A 22352-nucleotide genomic window follows, 5' to 3' on the forward strand; every position below is an offset into this window, starting at 1 on the left:
CTAAGAGAGGGGGGGGGGGGGGGGGGGGGGAATGGGGGGAAACTAACCCTTAAGAGAAAGAAAAATAAACAACTACATATAGTCAGTTTTCTTTTCTTAGCTTTAGGCCAAAAACATAACTGAGTCTCCAGATTGTGACTATAGGGATGAAGAAATTGTTGGTCTCTATTTTTCATCAGTTTCCCCCCTTGTTCTGTGTACAAGAGTTAGGAGGAAAAACAAACAAGGGGATTGGAGAAAAAACTGGTTGCTTTTTTTTCTACTGGCTTCTTTTCCCGACCGTTACACCGGTGTTGTAATGATTGACTGAGTAGTATTGAAAGCACCATACATAGAAACTATGCTATTTCTTTATATGGTAATAAAAATGTACGTGGAATACCACAGGTCGCCCAACACGACATAAACGAAAATGTTGCAGGCTCGGTTTGATTGAACCTGTTCATCGACGGTAGTAGAAGTGCAAGCTACCGGCCACGCCCTGTAGCCCCGGGTTGTGCAGAACATAACATTTACACATGTAATAAGTACCAGAATGTAATTATACGGCGGTGCACATGGAACCTTCAATGATGTTTAACTTGTATTCTTTGTAAACCGCAAGTATGTTTGTTTGTTTTACTGCGGAAACTTTGGCATGATTTACGTATTTCATGGGTTTTACTATATGTATAAAGTACACACCGCTAACGTATAGGTATGTATATCACTTGCACCTGCCATGCTGTCTTTAGCGAAAAGGTTTCTGATATAAAGACCTCGCTTAAAAGAAACTGATTAAGAACAGTACTTGAAAAAAGCACATAGGAAACATCATGTAAATGTTTCGTACTTTGGGGTGACTTAAATTTACCCCTGCCGGTACGTCTGTCCGTTCGTCCAAATTTATTTCGTGCATATCTCGAAGAGTCGTCAAACCTTACAGGTTTGTCATTCAGCATGTGAAGTTGTGCATCTGGTGTTTTAACTGGGATTTCACACAGTCAAAACAGAGTTACGACCATTGACTTAGTTAATATGCATAAAAGGGCTTAAACGTTTGTGTCGTAAATTTCTCAAAATGTATTTGACCTAGGATTATGCAACAATATAGGAATATTTTTCAGCATGTGAAGTTGTGCACTCGAGGTTTTGATAGAGATTTCACTCAGCCAGACCAGAGACGATGTGTTTTGACTTTGTAAAAATATGCATAAAAGGACATAAATGTTTGTGCCGCTAAAATCTTAAAACGTTTTTACCTAGTGTCATGAAACATAACAGTTTTACTATTCAGAATGTTAAGTTGTGCATGGGATTTCTGTCGGTCAGACCAGAGTTATGACCCTTGATTTAGTAAAATATATTCATATACAGGGCATACAAGTTTATATAGCATGTATCTCAAGAAGTATTTGACTTAGAGATAAAATATTTGAGGATTATTGTATTTCATGCGGAGTTCTGCACCTGCTCTGTTTTAGGATTTCACTCGGCCAGACCACAGATTGGGCCCTTAACTAAGTCAAAACTTGTGCACTTAGGGCTTAAAGTGTGTGCTGTAGTATTTGACCCCGAGTCATTAAACATTAGAGGATTGTTATATAGCATGTGTAGTCGTGAATCCGATGTTCTGTTTGGGATTTCCCTCAGCCAGACTCTTTACACAGATTCATGGATTCGCGCGATTTTTTGATGTTCCAACATTTAATTCTTAATTATTTCGTGAAAACAGAAAGAACTATGTAGTGACAAATCAGAAATGGTGCTTTTGGTTATTATTAGGTCTATGAATCAGATTTTAATCTTTATTTCAGTCTCTTCAATGTAGATCACATATCATATATACACATACAGTAAACATCATTAACATGAACCATTGTTTATATGACTGAAAAAAATTGTTGAACGAACACATACACACATTAACATGAAATACACTGCCATTCAATCAATGAATTATAAGAGACTATGCCAGTACAAGACAAATACAATTCATCCGTAAGTTACAAAATGAAACCAAGAAGAAGCTGTTAATCGTTGTTTTAGAAAATAATTAAGACTGGAAATATATGGTTAAAAACTGAAAAAAGAAAAAGGGCGCTTATATGCACAAATAAGAAATGTTTTACAAAATCAAATATCACCCCGGCCAGACCGTAGATAAACTGATTAGCAGTTACTTCTTGAGGTGGTGTAAAATAAGATTCTAAACAAATGGTTAAAATAATGACTAAACATTATTTACACAAATAAAACATTCTCCTATTTAAAATATTATGGCAGGTTTTGGCACAAAGTCTGATCAAAGAATGGTTAGTTAAAAGTACATTCAGTTTATTTAGATCTGACAGGTAAAAAATGTTCCACTCAACAGAAAAATAGCTTTCTGCATCAGCATTATACGTAAATCGGAGTACGTGACACAGTCCAACAAAACATGACTCTCGATTTCTACTGCATTACAAAATGGACATGTACGATCTCGGACTTGTAGATTTTCGTATCTGCCTGTCTCTATTCTAATAGGAGCAACGCCACAACGGAATTTACTCAATGCTGCCCTATGAGAAGAGGGGAGAATAAGCTCACAATATTTCTCAACAATATTTTTATCAGTTTTGAAAGTACTAAATTTCCTAAGCTTTTTCCTCTAACACTTGCACTGTCTACAAATTCAACATTTTCAATCTGCTACATATTTATCCATAACATTGTCAGTAACCTGTTTCAAAACAAAATGTTTTGATGCACGATTTTCAATGGAAACACCATTCGCTAAATCACACTGAATTAACTTTTGTTTAACTACAAAATACCAATTTTTAAAAGAATTTCCAGCTTTATCATCCGCCCAAAGTGTTACTCTCTTACTGACTCTAGACGGCGCAGTGTTACACAAACATGTCCACAGGACAGAAATCGCCTTCCATTGGCGGAAAATAGGAGGCTTCCAAGCCATTTCTCCCATTTACACATGGACAAACCATGTTTTTTTTCTGGTTTATGATTGGTCAAACTAACTGAAGTAGCAGTTTCCACTATTCCACAGTGTTACTCTGCTTGATTTTTAGGAAAACACCAGCTAAAGTTTAAGCGAATATCACCTGTTTGTTCAGCGTTGCAAAAACAAATAAGTAAAAAGTAAAATCAACCGAAATCTATTTCGTACCCGATATACTTAATAAGTTGAGCGAACCTGGTCGCTCAAAACGATGTATCAAAAAAAAAACTTTACTTAAAAAATATATAGTGTTTCGCAAATTATAAATACCCTACTTCTTCATGTAAATCACCGTCACCTCAAGAGAAACTTTCACTGGCTAAATTGAAATCCACACAGGAATTCACGTACCCAATACCAGTCTTTTTTTTTTAAAGAATATTTTAAATGCGCCCCCTCCCCCTCACCCCCACCCCCATCAGCAGGAAGTTTTTTTTGTCAACCTTGAAATTTCAGTGTGTGGGAGTGGGGCGGGGATTAGTCTTACCTGTCCGGCAATATCGGGTATGGTTTAATTATGTCTGGTTCATCAAAGATTAGCGGGATGGGTTTTGGATTTTGCTAAGTTGCTTTAGCTCGACTGTGATGGAAGATTCCGCACACTGTGAGAGTCACTGGTGCACTGGTGTCAATATGAGAGGAAAGTGTGGTTGTGTTTTGGTCGCGATCATAATAAGATAAGATAAGATAAATTTTATTTTAAGTCGGCAAGACAGAAAAACATTACAACATAAGCGACAGGCGCTTTTTAACCGACTATATATAACAAAGATAAACAGTTAAAACATATAGTAAGCAAGCTGTAAAATAAGAGATAGGGTTATACAAAATTACATGTAGCAGTACAACATGAAGTTAAACCTGTGAAAGACCTGCTGCTCTTGATCAAAAGCCTAAAAACTGCTTAAGATAAACATGAAATAAAAAACTGAAAGGCAAAACGTGCGCAAAAAGCTGAATAAAAAATATGCTAAACGAGAATATCACCTCAGATCAGATCTGAAATGAACTGAGCAGCAGCTCCTTCACAGTAACTCATAAAACATAGCATGAAAATAAGATGTAATAATGACAATCTCTAGCACATAGAGAACATAAAACGCATGCACATTATTTCATAAAACTAATAGAAAGAAAAGTGTGCAACTAAAGCAACAAAACAAAGAAACCAGCTAAAGCAGCTAAACATGGAGAACAAGGCATAGATATAAGTCGACTACACTAGGAAACAAGGTATACAAAAAGTAGCTAAAGCATGCAAAGCAAGACAAGTATTGACAACACAATGCAAAAAAGCACAGCAAGTAACTAAAGCAGCTAAGCATGGAGAGGAAAGCATAAAACTATGTCAACTACACAAAAGAAGCAAGGTACACATACTAAATTGTAGCAAACTATGAGGGACAAGGCATACAACAAAAACAGCTAAACAAAAGCAAAAACTAACTGGTTGGGTGTAATGAAAAGAGATGCCGTCCGGTCCTGCGGAACAAGCTGCTAAGTATGTTTGCACATTGAACATTTGCAGTCTTGACCATTCCAGTGTGAAATTAAGCTTTTAAATTGATTAAAACTAGATGTTTCCCTAAAATTTTCTGGGAGCGAGTTCCACAGAACTGGAGGGCATATCTGAAGCTTTGTTTACCATACCTAGTTGTTGTTACCCGGGGAACTTCTAGTAGGTTGGAATACCTAAAATTGTAACCAGAATCATGAATATGAATTAAATCATTTAGAACAGATGGAGCGATGATGTTAAAATTTTTAAATGTTTCTATGGCCATTGTTCTAGTTCTTCTGATATACAAGCTAGGAAGGTTTGCTTTACTAAGTAGCTGTTCATATGTACTTAAATAATCTTCATAAACAAAACGAAGAGCTTTTTCTTGTATTTTTTCAATCTTATCTGTACTTTTATTGGAACAAAAATGCCATGTCAGAGGACAGAAACTAAAGTTTGATAAGATAAAGGAGTGAAAAATAGTTAACCTACTTAGTTTACATAGATTTCTGCCTATTCTTTTCAATATGTTTAGTTGTTGTGCTGCCTTACTGCAAATAGTACTAATATGATTTTCGAAATTGAGAGAAAAGTCTAAGTTTACTCCTAATAGTTTAACTACATCATCCCATTCTATATTGGCATTTTTAATACTGAGCTTAGGCTTCCTAGAGTGTGTTTTATTTCCAATAGCTATAGCTTGAAACTTATCGGGGTTAGCCTGCATACAATTAATAGAGAACCAGTTTATAAGAACATTGCTTTCGTTTTGAAGGACTGTAATTAAAGAGTCGAAATTTGATGAACTAAAAGAAAGGGTGTTGTCACCTGCATGATTATATAAAGATCCTTGTTAAATAAAATAAGATATATCATTTAAAAAGATATTAAAAAGTAGAGGTCCAAGGATCGAGCCCTGAGGCACCCCTTTAACTATCTCAGCCCAGCCACTAGTAGTATTTCCTATTTTGATCTGTTGTTTTCTTTTTGAGAGGTAAAATGTTAACAAGTTAACAGAGTTTTCAGACAAGCCATATGATTTAAGTTTACATAGTAAAATATTATGGGGGAGACAGTCAAAGGCCTTAGAGAGGTCCATAAGAACAGCAGCTACAAACTTATTAGAGTCTAATGCAGATTTCCAGTCTTCAACTAGTTTTAGAAGGGTGGTCTGACGGCCATGGCCTTTTCTAATATTGGTTCAAAATACTCTGATAATTGCTCAGCCAAAACTGTTTCGAATATCTTCGAAGGTGCAGGTAAAATGCTGACAGGCCTGTAGTTAGATTTTAGAAGAGGATCATTTTTCTTAAAGATTGGAGTAACTTGATCTGGGAAAACACCACTGTCAATACAGCTATTTATAAAATTTGTATAAAATGGAACCAGTGATTGTGAGCCTAGTTTAAGTAATTTTATTGAAATTTTGTCAATACATGTGGCTTTCTTTGCATTAAAATTTCGTATAATTTTAGAGACTGTAGACTGACTTACATAATTAAAATTGAAAGAGTTTGATGTAATATTTTGACCTAAATTTTTTATTATACTTGGATGACTAGCCTCATCGAAACTGACATCTTTACCAATATCTCTGGCAACATTTGCATAAAAATTGTTAAAAATGTCTGCAACATCTGTATTGTCTGATACTATTTTGTCATCTTCGTTTAATATTATTTTGGTCTGATTATTTTTGCTTTTATTTGACATATAGGGTTTGATCGTTGTCCAAAAATCTTTATTCTTGCAGCCACCTATGCATCTTTCCTGAAAAAATTTATTAATTGAAATACGTTTAAGTTTATTTACGTAATTTCTTCTCTTCCTATATTCCTCCCATGTTTTAGCATTTTTATTTTTCAAAAACTTTGTGTGAAACATTTTCTTATTGTAAATTGCTTTTCTTAATTTTCTGTTCATATAAGGCAGTTGTACAGGCTTTTTGTATACTTGTTTAAGAGGTGCATGTTTATCAATAATATTTATTACATCTTTCTCGAAGTCATTATAAGCAGTATCTATGTCAATTTCATCCATGTTCCTACGGTCAGTAATCATACTTAATTCTTTATTAAATGATTCCATATCAAAGTTGTTAAAACTTCTAAAATTGATTTTTTGTTTCTCATTTGTTTTCCTCATTACACTACTATTTATCACAATGCTAATCATATTGTGACAGTCACTAATACCGGTTGAAAAATTCAAAGTTCTGAAACAAAGGTTCTTATGGTTTGTTAAAAATACATCTAAAAGAGAGGGGGTACAATCTTTTTTAAAACAGGTGGGGGTTTTAATAATATTTGATAAATTAAAAAAATTTCATAATGTCCAGGAGTGGTCTACTTTTGGATTCAGACAAAAGATCATAGTTCAGATCCCCTAGCACAGCATAATAGTTATAGAGACTAACACATCTATCAAAAGTTTTACAAAAATTTTCATCAAATAAATTATTTTGCATACACGGAGGTCTGTAAACACAGGAAAAAACACCATTTACATTTGTTCAAATTTACCTCTTATATAATGTTTTCATACATTTGTTCAAATTTACCTCTTATATAATGTTTTCAAGATGTTCAGATTCAATATCTTTCCGTCAGCGTGATGGAATGTCAGTACGGATAAAAGACACTAACCCTCCTCCATGAATGTTCCTGTCTCTTCTTTCTAATTTAAATCCTGGTACTTCAAAAATGGCATCACGATAAGTACTGTCCAATTTTGTTTCTGAGATAAATAAAAGATCAACAAGTTTATCAATCAGAATTTCGTAAATTTCTTCAAATTTGGATTTAAGACTGTTAATGTTCAGATGGGCCACTATAAATTTTTTGGGGTGCATCTTACGAAGTTCGACAAGTTCCTTGAAAGCATAGCCACATGCAGAGTCAGATGATGTGTTAATATCGACTTCCGTCATATCGTCACTGAAGAAAGAGTCTGTAAAGTGAAAGTTTTCACACTGGCTGCAGGTCCAGGGATCAGAACTGTTACCGAGATTAGTATATTCTATTGGTGTAACATTTGCACATTTGATGTGAATCCATTTGTAACACGCCTCGCACTCTAGAGCTCTGTGACTGCTAGCTACTGGTAAAAAAAAACAAAACATTTGCGTTATCCAAACATTTTAACACTATTTTTGCAATAAACTTGTCAGTTTATTTGCATTTTAAAATATAAAGTACCGACGACTTAGCATATTGTCAATCTATCTATAAATACTGCATGACACCCTTGTGAGTATTTTATGCAGGTACGCGTCAGTGCAGAAGAGTTTAAAAGCAGGATAGTACAGGAGAAATAAAGCAATACATAATGTATTTGTGAGAATTTGAGACAAAGCTGATAGTGTTAGTAAAAAGGCGAAATGTACAGTAAAAGGGTTAAAAACAGCCTGGTCACTCAGAAGTCTTGGCCCAGCTTGGTTACCTTGCCTTATCTGGTCCAGGGTAGGTGCCTGAGCAATGTCAGCCGGCAAAGAATTCCAGAGTATGATGGTAGCCGGATAGAAGGAGAACTTGTAATAATTACAGGGTGTTTGGATTTGCCGAAATGATAGGGAATGCATATGTCTAGTGAGCCGGGTAGGAGGTAAAATATAAGATGGCATTGGCACTGTTCCATTCCTTCTGTTTGCAAGGGAACGCCACCCCAATTGTTCTAACATGTGTGTGACACTGCTGTAATTTGAGTAATCACTGGTGACCCATCGAGCAGCCCTGCGTTGGACCATCTCGATTTTATGTATGTTGTGCTGTGCTGTGTATGTGGACTCCCCACTGAGCTGCAGTACTCTAGTTGTGGTCTAACAAGGGTTTTGTAGGCATTTCCTAATATTTTGCTGTTTAGAGGGAATATTGCGCTTAATGAAGTTTAGTGTTTGACTAGCTGTTGCAGTGACCTGGTTTATGTGTTTGTTCCAGTTTAGATCTGAAGTGATGCTAACACCAAGGTATTTTGCATCACTTACGGTTTCTAGTGTCTGCCCGTGTAATGTGTAAGTGGATTTGTAAGGGTGTTTAGACTTGGAAATATTAATCACTGTGCATTTGGATGGGTTGAATTCCATGTCCCATGTGTGTTCCCATTTTTGTAACCTGATTAAGTCCTCTTGCAGAGTATGTTGTTGTGTAACATTGTTGACTGTGATATAAACAGCAGTATCATCAGCAAATAACCGGACCTGTGAAACTATATTTTTAGGCAGGTCGTTTATGTATAGCAGAAAGAGAAGAGGGCCGAGGACAGAGCCCTGTGTGACCGGGACCTCATCCGACTTATCACCATTGACTAAGACGGACTGACGGCGACCAATGAGAAATGATTTGACCCACTGTAGTGTGCAGTCCTGGATGCCATGTTGGTGCAGCTTATATAGTAACTTTAGGTGATTAACCTTATCAAACGCCTTTGAGAAGTCGAGGAGTATTAAGTCTGTTTGGTGACCTTGAATTAAATTCCTGGATAGGTCCTCGACAAGTCCTAATAGTTGAGTTTCGCATGACCGTTTTGACCTGAAGCCATGTTAAAGGTGATAAAGTATGTTGTTGATATGGAAATGTTTAGTGATGTTTGATGCGACAATGTGCTCCATAACTTTGCAAAGAACACATGTCAGAGAAATGGGTCTATAGTTAGCAGGGTTGCTTTTATCACCTTTCTTAAAGAGAGGAGTGACATTCGCCTTGGACCAGACGGATGGGATAGTGCCTGTTTCTAGAGATTTTTGGAAAAATTTGGTGACCAGGGGGCAATTTGTACACTTAAGTTTTTCAGGACTACCGTTTTTTAAATTATCGGGACCGCAAGCTTTGTCACTCTGTAATGTGGACAAAAGCTTTTGGACACCATTTACACTGATGGAAATTTCAGGCATTTTGGGGTATTGAGGCTTTGGGGCGTTGCTAAACAGGTATTTAGTTTTCATTAAGCATAGCTGACTTAATTAGTTTTAAGGGATTCATTGGAGTGAAGACGGACTGGAATTGGCGGTTGAGAACATTTGCCTGGCCCCTGCTATCTGTGATAAGGTTATCATTTTCCGATAGTGGGGCAGTGCCTTGGGTGTCCTGTTTAGCATTTTTGATGGTTGAGAAGAGCTTTTTACGGGAGAAGTTTTGACCTGATTTGGGTTTTTTTTGGATCATTGAGTGTGCTTCTAGTACATACTCTAGGTAGTTTGTGTGGGCCTGCTTTATCTCCATTTTGACCTGGTCAATGCTTTAAGGTTCCTTGGATCCTTTTCACGTACCTGTAATGTTTTCTTACTGAAACAATTTAGCAAAATGTTAAATACATAGTCAAAGGATATGTTTACACAAAGAAGTATAAAATTTAAATACATTTATTTTTATAGCTCTTTGGTTTACAGTTTACGACAAAAATACGCAAATGGACAGGGTCTTAAGTTTACAATAAATGTTTCGAAAAAATGACGGCCCAGGCTGGAGGCTGAGACGATGATGATAAGTCTATATTGCATTCGTTCAGACATTTACAAAATGGGTGACAAAATGACAGGTGAGCGCGTGGGATACACATTTTCCTATTATTCTTTGTTACTTGACAGTTTCCATTTCGTTTTATTGCAATATATACTTATGTTATTGATAATCATTCAAGTAATTACTTTATCAAGTGTAAATTTCTTTTAAGTTTATGTAGATTTTAAAATGTTATTCAATTTCGCGATCATAATAAAAAAACATTCACGTTTTATATTGGAATAAGGTAAGTAATCCGGTGAAAAATGTACTTTTGTGATGTAGCTGAAGGAAGTCCATAATAAATAGGTCCTTTTTCCATTTTTTTTTCGCATTTTCATGTAGAACGCGAGCTCTGATAATACTTTTTAAAGTCGCAAATCACTGCCAAATTAGGCGTAGAAAAAAATGTTTGTTTCCGGTATCCCGGCCTACCCTAAATTTTTGGCCCAGCCCTAAATGTTTTTATGGTCTTGGAGAATATTTTTTTTCAACTTTTTAACAAAAAGTTGCAAAACCTTACTTTTTATGCTTTAAACATGTTTAGTGATGCTAGGGCTCTGTCCTCGGCCCTCTTCTCTTTCTGCTATACATAAACGACCTGCCTGAAAATATTGTTTCACAGGTCCGGTTATTTGCTGATGATACTGCTGTTTATATCACAGTCAACAATGTTACACAACAACATACTCTGCAAGAGGACTTAACCAGGTTACAAAAATGGGAACACACATGGGACATGGAATTCAATCCATCCAAATGTACAGTGATTAATATTTCCAAGTCTAAACACCCTTACAAATCCACTTACACACTACATGGGCAGACACTAGAAACCGTGAGTGATGCAAAATACCTTGGTGTTAGCATCACTTCAGATCTAAACTGGAACAAACACATAAACCAGGTCACTTCAACAGCTGGTCAAACACTTAACTTCATTAAGCGCAATATTCCCTCCAAACAGCAAAATATTAGGGAATTTGCCTACAAAACCCTTGTTAGACCACAATTAGAGTACTGAAGCTCAGTGTGGAGTCCACATACACAGCTCAACATACATAAAATCGAGATGGTCCAACGCAGGGCCGCTCGATGGGTCACCAGTGACTGTTCAAATTACAGCAGTGTCACACACATGTTAAAGCAATTGGGGTGGCATTCCCTTGCAAACAGAAGAAATGATGCCAGGCTACTGATGTTTTACAAGATTGTCCACGGACTGGTTGCAGTGCCAATGCCATCTTATATTTTACCTCCCACCCGGCTCACTAGACACATGCATTCCCAATCTTTCCGGCAAATTCAAACACCCTGTAATTATTACAAGTTCTCTTTCTACCCGGCTACCATCATTCTCTGGAATTCTTTGCCGGCTGACATTGCTCAAGCACCTACCCTGGACCAGTTTAGGCAAGGGGTAACCAAACTGGGCCAGGACTTCTGAGTGACCAGGCTGTTTTTAATCCTTTTACTGTACATTTCGCCTTTTTATTAGCACTATCAGCTTTTTCTCAAATTCTCAGAAATACTTTATGTATTACTTTAATTCTCCTGTACATTCCTGCTTTTAAACCCTTCTGCACTGACGCGCACCTGCATAAAATACTCGCAAGGGTGTCATGCAGTATTTATAGATAGATAGATAGAAATCTACTTACTGATGCTCTAAGGCATAACCCACTTATTTGTATGCATTTTTTTACATAAAAATAATTTCCGAAAAGTCTCGCTTAATAAAAAATATATTCCAATAGTGTTATTTCTAGAGCTCAAAAAGGGCAGGGTGCTGCCAAAAAGGGGCAGGGTGCTGTCCGAAAGGGGTAGGGTCTCTTTTAGACGTGAATGTTACCATATATATATATAGCAGTAGTTGCATTTCTAGATGTCTATATTGTTTATATGTATTCCATTTATCTTTATTGCACACTAAAAGAAATGTCACAGAATAAAGTGGTAAATCTTCCCAAAACCAGTAACAAAGTTTACAAAGGCTTTTTACTTACTTTATAGTTTAGGTTAAACCATTCAAGCCTTTCTCTTAAAAAATGTCACCAAGAATGTCAACTTATTCATATGAATATGAAATAGTGGAGGGCCTTAATATAAGCTTAATCTTGAAACCAAGATCATGTTGTAAACAACATAGTTAAAGGCCTGTTTCAGGTCACATTGTAAACTAATAATTATCAAAAGTCATGTTGTATTGATCAGGTCTTTCATCAATATTTCATTAACAGAAAAGTGCTATTACAGTCAGGTTAAAGTTTACTAAAACGCATATCCAAAATATACAATCCGGATACTGGTACACTTTCGGAATGTTGTCTGAAAGTAGTTTTTACTCAGTTTACATGACCCACTAGGGTAAACCAGAGATAGTTCCTCGATTTTGATGTTTCTCATCATAAAAAATACCCCCGAATGTCAGCTTTTTTGAAGGAAATATGGAAAAATTGCATACGACATCGGGAGTAATAAGACTCGTGAACGGACATTCTAAACTTACTTTTACTTTCGATATTCATTAATATTTGTGCATTTTCTAGTTTAAATTACAGTAGAATCAAACTGCATTGATATTATACTTGTTATTATACTAAACAACGGTCTAATTTAAATTTTGCACAAAGAAATCTAGGGCACTTTTCACGTGCTCGGTAATCAGCTGGCCGCTTACGCACGCCTTTTTGACATTTCACAGGATCCATAATCTTTATCAATTAGTTTTAACACTTCATTGATTCTCATTACCTGTGTGCACTCGCCGTGACGTAATTTGCTGTTCAAAAAATCGTCGAGGCATGTCAACAGGGAAATTGGCGGGATTTAGCAGAAGATCAAAGGCAAGAGGGCACATTTTAAGGGCAGCGTGGCGGCAGTAAAAAAGGGCAGGGCGGGGCGCCCCGCTGCGTCGCTCTAGAAATAACACTATCCAAAAAACCCCAAATTTTTCCGACCGACCTACCCACTACCCTTTTTAGCTCACCTGTCACAAAGTGACAAGGTGAGCTTTTGTGATCGCGCGGTGTCCGTCGTCCGTCCGTGCGTGCGTCCGTGCGTGCGTGCGTCCGTCCGTAAACTTTTGCTTGTGACCACTCTAGAGGTCACATTTTTCATGGGATCTTTATGAAAGTTGGTCAGAATGTTCATCTTGATGATATCTAGGTCAAGTTCGAAACTGGGTCACGTGCCTTCAAAAACTAGGTCAGTAGGTCTAAAAATAGAAAAACCTTGTGACCTCTCTAGAGGCCATATATTTCACAAGATCTTCATGAAAATTGGTCAGAATGTTCACCTTGATGATATCTAGTTCAAGTTCGAAACTGGGTCACGTGCCTTCAAAAACTAGGTCAGTAGGTCTAAAAATAGAAAAACCTTGTGACCTCTCTAGAGGCCATATATTTCATAATATCTTCATGAAAATTAGTCAGAACCTTCATCTTGATGATATCTAGGTCAAGTTCGAAACTGGGTCACGTGCCTTCAAAAACTAGGTCAGTAGGTCAAATAATAGAAAAACCTTGTGACCTCTCTAAAGGCCACATTTTTCATGGGATCTGTATGAAAGTTGGTCTGAATGTTCATCTTGATGATATCTAGGTCAAGTTCGAAACTGGGTCATGTGCAGTCAAAAACTAGGTCAGTAGGTCTAAAAATAGAAAAACCTTGTGACCTCTTTAGAGGCCATATATTTCATGAGATCTTCATGAAAATTAGTCAGAATGTTCACCTTGATGATATCTAGGTCAAGTTCGAAAGTGGGTCACGTGCCGTCAAAAACTAGGTCAGTAGGTCAAATAATAGAAAAACCTTGTGACCTCTCTAGAGGCCATATTTTTCATGGGATCTGTATGAAAGTTGGTCTGAATGTTCATCTTGATGATATCTAGATCAATTTCGAAAGTGGGTCACGTGCCATCAAAAACTAGGTCAGTAGGTCAAATAATAGAAAAACCTTGTGACCTCTCTAAAGGCCATATTTTTCATGGGATCTGTATGAAAGTTGTTCCGAATGTTCATCTTGATGATATCTAGGTCAAGTTTGAAACTGGGTCAGTTGCAGTCAAAAAGTAGGTCAGTAGGTCTAAAATTATTAAAATCTTTTGACCTCTCTAGAGGCCATATTTTTCAATGGATCTTCATGAAAATTGATCTGAGTGTTCACCTTGATGATATCTAGGTCAGTTTTGAAACTGGGTCACGTGCGGTCAAAAACTAGGCCAGTAGGTATAAAAATAGAAAAACCTTGTGACCTCTCTAGAGGCCATATATTTCATGAGATCTTCATGAAAATTAGTCAGAATGTTCACCTTGATGATATCTAGGTCAAGTTCGAAAGTGGGTCACGTGCCGTCAAAAACTAGGTCAGTAGGTCAAATAATAGAAAAACCTTGTGACCTCTCTAGAGGCCATATTTTTCATGGGATCTGTATGAAAGTTGGTCTGAATGTTCATCTTGATGATATCTAGATCAATTTCGAAAGTGGGTCACGTGCCATCAAAAACTAGGTCAGTAGGTCAAATAATAGAAAAACCTTGTGACCTCTCTAAAGGCCATATTTTTCATGGGATCTGTATGAAAGTTGTTCTGAATGTTCATCTTGATGATATCTAGGTCAAGTTTGAAACTGGGTCAGTTGCGGTCAAAAAGTAGGTCAGTAGGTCTAAAATTATTAAAATCTTTTGACCTCTCTAGAGGCCATATTTTTCAATGGATCTTCATGAAAATTGACCTGAGTGTTCACCTTGATGATATCTAGGTCAGTTTTGAAACTGGGTCACGTGCGGTCAAAAACTAGGCCAGTAGGTATAAAAATAGAAAAACCTTGTGACCTCTCTAGAGGCCATATTTTTCATGAGATCTTCATGAAAATTAGTGAGAATGTTCACCTTGATGATATCTAGGTAAAATTCAAAACAGGGTCATGTACCTTCGAAAACTAGGTCAATAGGTCAAATAATAGAAAAACCTTGTGACCTCTCTAGAGACCATATTTTTCAATGGATCTTCTTGAAAATTGGTCAGAATTTTTATCTTGATAATATCTAGGTCAGGTTCAAAACTGGGTCACATGAGCTCAAAAACTAGGTCACTGTGTCAAATAATAGAAAAAACGATGTCATACTCAAAACTGGGTCATGTGGGAAGAGGTGAGCGATTCAGGACCATCATGGTCCTCTTGTTTGAGCATGTTACCGGAAACAAAGAATTTTTTTTTAGGCCTTATAGCAGGTCACTTGAAAATAAAATGTGAATCTCTCTTAAACGTAGGAGATTATACAATATTTAGGTATCCAGTTATATAGACTTATCACTTAGCAATTCTTCGACAAAAAAGATGGATCTAATCAAATGAGTTTGAGTTCCATGAGTACTGTATTTTGGTGTGTATAGGTCGCAATTTTTCTACCCATTTTGCTGCCTGAAAAAGTTCCTGCGACCTATACGACAGAACATTGCCAGCAGAGTTTTTTTTCGAGCCAATTTTCTGACCGTAGCTCTCGCAAAATTACGTGCATCTGTTACGAATGAACAAAATGGATAAAAATTATCAATATCGGTGGCCTTTCAACCAATAGCGGTTACTTTCAATAAAATATATCGTAAATAACCCATACAGACTATTAAAATTACGAATTACTTTAATTCAAAGATGTTTTTGCAATTTCAATTTCGTTTGTTTCTACTTTCGTTTTACTGAACGCCATTGACATGTACTCCGGGTTGGATAAAATCCGGACAGATCCGTCATCCATTCCAAACATTGTTTATACTAATTCTTAGCGTATTGAAAAACTTAAAAGATAATTTTTTCACTTTTGATTTTTAAATAAAAGAAAAAAAAATCCAAAAAGAGATATTTTGTTAATCTCAGAATCAAAAGAACGCGGTTAATTACATGACGCGGAAAGGTGTTATAATTGCTGTGCAAACAATTCACATTTAAACTTGCATAATTACAGAATGCAAGCGCAAACCGTCTGCTGCCAATTAGTGTCAAAAAGCCGCTTTTCTTTGATGTAGTCTGTTACCGATACTACTGTTGGTACGAAACGGTTGGGATCGAAAATAACACTGTCCGATTTCCACCAATCAGGTTCTGATAATAATTCAGTCCGCGGCATCAATATGGCTGCCGCCATAACTTTTTTGCTGGTAAATATTTAATATTGCTGGGGAAAAAGTCCGAAACTTAACTGCGACTAATATGCTAGAACTTAAATTTTCCGACCATTTCCAGAGCAAAAATTAGATGCGGACTATACATTACCGCGACCTATACACACCAAAATACGGTAGATAACTCTTGCAACCATATTTCATAGGAATAATGTGATTTTGAATTTTTGATTGACTTGGGTGAAAAAAAGTTCCATAAAGTAGAGATAGATCGAACATATGAATGCTAGCAATAGTTCTAAGTGTAAGTAAGTTTAGATATCTTGAAAGTCTAAACATTCTTCACTACATGCTAAAAGTGTAGATAGTGATCCGCTATTGACGAGTTATCTGTATGCTTTCTGCGTAAGATCATAGTTGTTCATCACATTTGATTGGTCAATAATGATGCTACATTATGACAGAAGAGAGTCTGATGACAGTCCAGGACACAAAAATATATCCAGCAACCACTTACTATATTTATCAATTAAAATTTAAATAAAGCTACAGTCTAACCTGTCTTAAGCAGCCAGCCAAGGGAAGCAGACAATTTGGCCGCTTAAGCCAGGTGACCGCTGATCGGAGGTGCAGCCAGTATATGTATTTTTCAGACTTCTGACCAGTCTATAGCCTTTAGGCCCATTTCTTTTTGGGTTTTCTTTTATTATTTTACCAGGATACAATGACGTGCATTTGCCTTCGCAATACGAATGGTATTCTTAGCAATCTAGAACTCCGGCGTGGTTTTTTTATTACAAAAATTGTTACAGACAATTTTCCAACTTCAAAACAAGTTTGTTTACAATTTTCACCATTTTGGTAAGGGACCCTACTCTCGGCGCTTATTGTCTACGCTAAATCTAAGATTGCCGTTACGTTCCGTAAAAGATAGAGTGGTTAATTTTTTTTTTCAAACACAATTTCGTATAAATTTAAAAGTATTTTGATGACAAAAGTATAAAAAATCACCAATATTATGCTACTAATTAATTATCGAGTATTATCTTTAACCGAGGTCAAACTGTGAACAACAAATTTGACACGAGGTGACACGTTAATTGCCGAGAATTACTGGCCATTTGATCATAACAAAAGGGGATTACACCTTTGGTTATCAGTTTTAATTGAGAAGCTCATGTCATTTTGTCGTTCTTATGGTGAAGTCACGCGAAACTTAGCAACCACGTGCTTCTCAAAATCGGGTATCTTTGGCGATTATTGCCTAAAAATAATTCGTTTTGGAAGAAAAATGGCCGCTGAAAGGGGTCAAATACGGCGGTCGGGAGGCAATTTCGGTGGCCGCTGGCCGCGGACGGCAGGTGGCCGCTGAATAAAGTGATAAAATAGAGGAAAATCCGTCGGGGGCGTCATAAAATGGCCGCTGAACGGAGGTGACCGCTGATCGGAGGTGGCCGTTAGTACAGGTTAGACTGTATTCATGTCCACAGTGCTACATTTCACGATGCCATTAGTAGTTTCACACTCTGATATTTTTATGCCCCCGAAGGGAGGCATATAGTTTTTGAACCATCTGTCTGTCTGTCCGCATTTTTCGTGTCCGGTCCATATCTTTGTCATCGATGGATGGATTTTCAAATAACTTGGCATGAATGTGTACCACAGTAAGACGACGTGTCGCGCGCAAGACCCAGGTCCGTACCTCAAAGGTCAAGGTCACACTTAGACATTAAAGGATAGTGCATTGATGGGCGTGTCCAGTCCATATCTTTGTCATTGATGGATGGATTTTCAAATAACTTGGCATGAATGTGTACCACAGTAAGACGACGTGTCGTGCGCAAGACCCAGGTCCGTAGCTCAGTGGTCAAGGTCACACTTAGACATTAAAGGATAGTGCATTGATGGGCGTGTCCGGTCCATATCTTTGTCATCGATGGATGAATTTTCAAATAACTTGGCATGAATGTGTACCACAGTAAGACGACGTGTCGCGCGCAAGACCCAGGTCCGTAGCTCAAAGGTCAAGGTCACACTTAGACGTTAAATGTCATTTTTCATGATAGTGCATTGATGTGCGTGTCCGGTCCATATTTTTGTCATTCATGCATGGATTTTTAAATAACCACGCATGAATGTGTGACACAGTACGACGATGTGTCGCGGGAAGACCCAGCTCCGTAGGTCAAAGGTCCTAAACTCTAACATCGGCCATAACTATTCATTTAAAGTGCCATCGGGGGCCTGTGTCATCCTATGGAGACAGCTCTTGTTCTACCAAAAATTCCACATGCAAACAACAACCACTAAATATATCTTTCAGTTCCATGGTAGATCATCTACATGTTCTATCTGCCATTTAATCAAACCCCTGCTGGGGTTATTGGTCACCTTTTAGAAATAAGTTTGTAAACATTGATAAAATTTGACAATTGTGTTCGTGGGAAACGGTTTTGGCAATGCAGATATCAAGACTAAACAGCCATTCAAAAGCTTCTGCAAATAAAATACAACCACATGTGTGTAAGTTATGATAAATACTGTAACTCTGTTTTGCATTTTTTTTTTACAAAATTACTGTTTTTTTACTTGTATATTCATTCAGCTGACAAGGCTGTTGAATAGCCAAGCGTTGCTGTCAGGGATCGAATTTAACTTTTTTTCCCCACATTTTTTTCCACTAGCAAAATGGTGGGTTCCACTAGCAATTATTTAAAGGCTGTTTATGTGCTAAATTTATAAAGTGTTTCATAAAAAAGTTGAATGTTCAGCTCTGTTTCCCACTTCACGGTTCGAACAGGCCGGGACTTTCTGGTTTCGGTACTAGGTGATTCTTTACACTTTTGGCTGGACTCAGAAGTTTTAAGTTCTTTCAGGTCACTGCCCATGGTGTCGCTAGCATTTTCGGTCTCCGCAGGCCTTTTCGTCCGAAGAAACTTGTTATTTTCCTCTCCATTTTCGCAGTTGCGAATCACCGACCAAAACGAAAACAAATATCGTTTAGACGCTTGCTTAGATATCTGATAATTACATTTGTATAAAGCGACAAGCGTCTACAAGCGGTCACATGATTATCGGTAAAATAACTACCCCAAAGGACAGTTTGAGTGAATTTGTAGATTTTCGAACGTGATCGCAAAAATATTTGAGTGCCATGATTTCCTACTCATATTTTTAGCTCGACTATACGAAGTATAAGGAGAGCTGTCCTACTCGACCTGGAGTCGGCCGCTTTCTGTGTCCCCACCTTGGTTAAAGTTTTTTTTACACTTTCTCTTTTTTCAACTTACCTCTGTAATTACTTGATGGATTTGATTCAAACTTGTAATACTTATTCCTCATCATCATCCACATCATCTGACATAAGGGCCATAACTCTGGCACCAATATTTCATGAATTATCCCCCCTTTTCACTTAGATTTTCAGGTTAAAGTTTTGATGCACTTTCACTCTTTCTCTTTTATTACTGAATGGATTTGATTCAAACTTAAAATGGTTGTTCAACATCATCACCTACATCATATGACACAAGGTGCATAACTCTGGCACCATTTTTTCATGAATTATTCCCCCTTTTTACTTAGAATTTCAGGTTAAAGTTTTGGTGCACTTTCACTCTACCTCTGTTATTACTGAATGGATTTGATTCAAACTTGAAATAGTTGTTCAGCATCATCACCCACATCATATGACACAAGATGCATAACTCTGGCACAATTTTTCATGAATTATTCCCCTTTTTACTTAGAATTTCAGGCTAAAGTTTTGATGCACTTTCAGTCTATCTCTGTTATTACTGAATGGATCTGATTCAAACTTAAAATAATTGTTCAGCATCATTACCCTTATCATATGACACAAGGTGCATAACTCTGGCGACAATTTTTCATTAATTATTCCCCCTTTTTACTTAGAATTTAGGTTAAAGTTTTGATGCACTTTCACTCTGTCTCTGTTATTACTGAATGGATTTGATTCAAACTTAAAATAGTTGTTCAGCATCATCACCCACATCATATGACACAAGATGCATAACTCTGGCACAATTTTTCATGAATTATTCCCCTTTTTACTTAGAATTTCAGGTTAAAGTTTTGGTGCACTTTCACTCTACCTCTGTTATTACTGAATGGATTTGATTCAAACTTAAAATAGTTGTTCAGCATCATCACCCACACCATATGACATAAGGTGCATAACTCTGGCACCAGTATTTAGTGAATTATGCCCCTTTTTGCTTAGGATATACTTATATAGTGTTTTGATACATTTTATCTTTACCTCTCTTATTACTTAAAGTTGATATTTTTGACATAGACTCAGGCTATTGTGCAATATCTTCATCCACAATTGGAGTCATTAAACACTCCAGTGACAGCTCTAGTTTCCTCAGATGTGCCCAGTTTCACTATCCAGCATCGAAGTAGTCGAGCGCGCTGTCTCCTGTGACAGCTCTTGTTTTATTCTTACTCGAATTTCATGAGTAGCGACCGCTAAAGATCCCTGGCTGTCCTCCAACAGATCTTGTTTAAATGTGGGGTGAGAATTACATTCTCCGTAATTTTGGACGTTTAGAATAAATCCAGGCCTCTGGTATTTCCGAAAAAAAGAAGTGGGTAGGTAGGGGCTGGCGACATCATAAGCATTTAGGATTATTCTTTCTGTCTCACATTGAAATTTCTATTTTACGACCTGGGCAACAAAATCTTTGTACAAATAAACTATTTACCTTGAAAATGCGAATATTTTACACAACCGCTATCGTGCTATGGAAGTGGCAGTTTAGAATAAAAATATAATTTCAAAAATAAAGTAACATTGGGGAAATTCTTGCTGCATCTTAATTGCAACAATGATTTATGATAATCTGCAATAATTTTTTTACCATTACCTTTGTTTAAACTTTTGGAAAAAAAGGATAATATTAAACACTACCGCTATATCGCGTTATGGCTGATAGCCCCCTCACCGTAAAACCAGAAAAGGGTATTTATTGGTGGCTTATACTGGAAAACAGGATTTATCCTATTATGTCGAAAAAGTCAGTATCTGCTGTATGCCACTGTTTTCTTTCTTATCCTGGACCTCTGATATTTTCTAGCCATGAATTGTATCACCCATAGTTAGTATCTACATGGCTTATATCCTGTATATGATAGCATCATCAGAAATCTCCGTTGCTTGAAAAAGAAAGTCAGAACAGTTTGGCGTCAAATTATACCATGCTTGAAAATACAGAATGCAGCTGAAGTGACCTAGATGTAAACACATTGTACTCTTGAATTGGTAGTTCTCTGTATTATTCATTCTACTGATTTCTTTTCAGAGAAGCGTCTTAAGAAGAAGATGAAGATGAAATTGAAAAAAGAAAAGTTGTTGAAAAGAAATCAAGAAAAACAAACAGAAAACAGTAAGAATATTACTTTTGACTGGAGGCACTGTCTCTAGCAGACAAAAGCTGAATGAAAGAATATGCATACCAAAGCTATGAAAACTTAACCCAGTTTTTGTATGCCATACATTGTAGAAGCCTGTATGGTTTAATGATATTGTCAATGACTTTGAATCATTTGTTCCTCATCACTATGCATTTAGAATTCATCTGAGGTTTTCATTCACCATTGGAACTTGAAAAGGGCCATGAAAATTATCACCTTTGTGCTGGTATGACATTTACCCTGATCATGCTGGACTCAGTTGATATTACCTTTGCGACCAGTGCAGATCATGATCAGCCTGCACATCCGTGCAGTCTGATCAAGATCTGCACTGTTCGCCATTCAGTCAGTATCTTTTTGGAAAGCACCCCTTTTAACAGTTAATGATACTATCCAAATTGAAAGATGGACAAGTTCATTATAGAAATGTAGTAGGGAAAGGGTTAAATATTGGGAGTCTGTCCAAATGCATATCACCAAAACCTCCAATCAATTTTTAAGTTATCACACGTAGTTGTTTACCATTGTAATATATCCAGACACATGCACAACCCATGTCACAAACTTCAAGGTCAAAGTCAGGCTTTGTGGTCAAAGCTGAAATAGCTTTATTTCTTGTCCACTCCATATTTTCTAATTGTTTTACCCTTGAGGGGTTTTCATAAATCTAACATCAATTGTTTTTGTCATTCAGTTGTCATATACAGTGCTTACCTTCTCTATCAGTTACTATCAGTGATAGTTTTAGCTAGTGCTACATTTTTAGCTCGACTATTTGAAGAGTTTGCATGCAAGTGGGTACAGCCATCA

The 22352-nt window shown here is 36.9% G+C and overlaps 1 protein-coding gene across 4 annotated transcripts in view; it reads left to right on the plus strand.

Moving 5' to 3' along the window:
• Positions 1 to 9991: 9991 nt before the first annotated feature.
• LOC123552273 (uncharacterized) overlaps positions 9992 to 22352 on the plus strand; it is an 89398-nt gene continuing 77037 nt past the window's right edge. For 2 of the 4 annotated variants that reach the window (XM_053541767.1, XM_053541768.1), the window contains exons 1-2: positions 9992 to 10016; positions 21431 to 21514. In XM_053541767.1, the coding sequence (XP_053397742.1) occupies positions 9998 to 10016; positions 21431 to 21514 (103 nt within the window). In that variant the 5' untranslated portion in view covers positions 9992 to 9997. The remainder of the gene's footprint in view (positions 10017 to 21430; positions 21515 to 22352) is intronic. The other 2 variants (XM_053541769.1, XM_053541770.1) reach the window with 1 other exon arrangement.

This window comes from Mercenaria mercenaria, chromosome 4, assembly GCF_021730395.1.
Source record: "Mercenaria mercenaria strain notata chromosome 4, MADL_Memer_1, whole genome shotgun sequence".
Classification (NCBI taxonomy): Eukaryota; Metazoa; Mollusca; class Bivalvia; order Venerida; family Veneridae; genus Mercenaria; species Mercenaria mercenaria.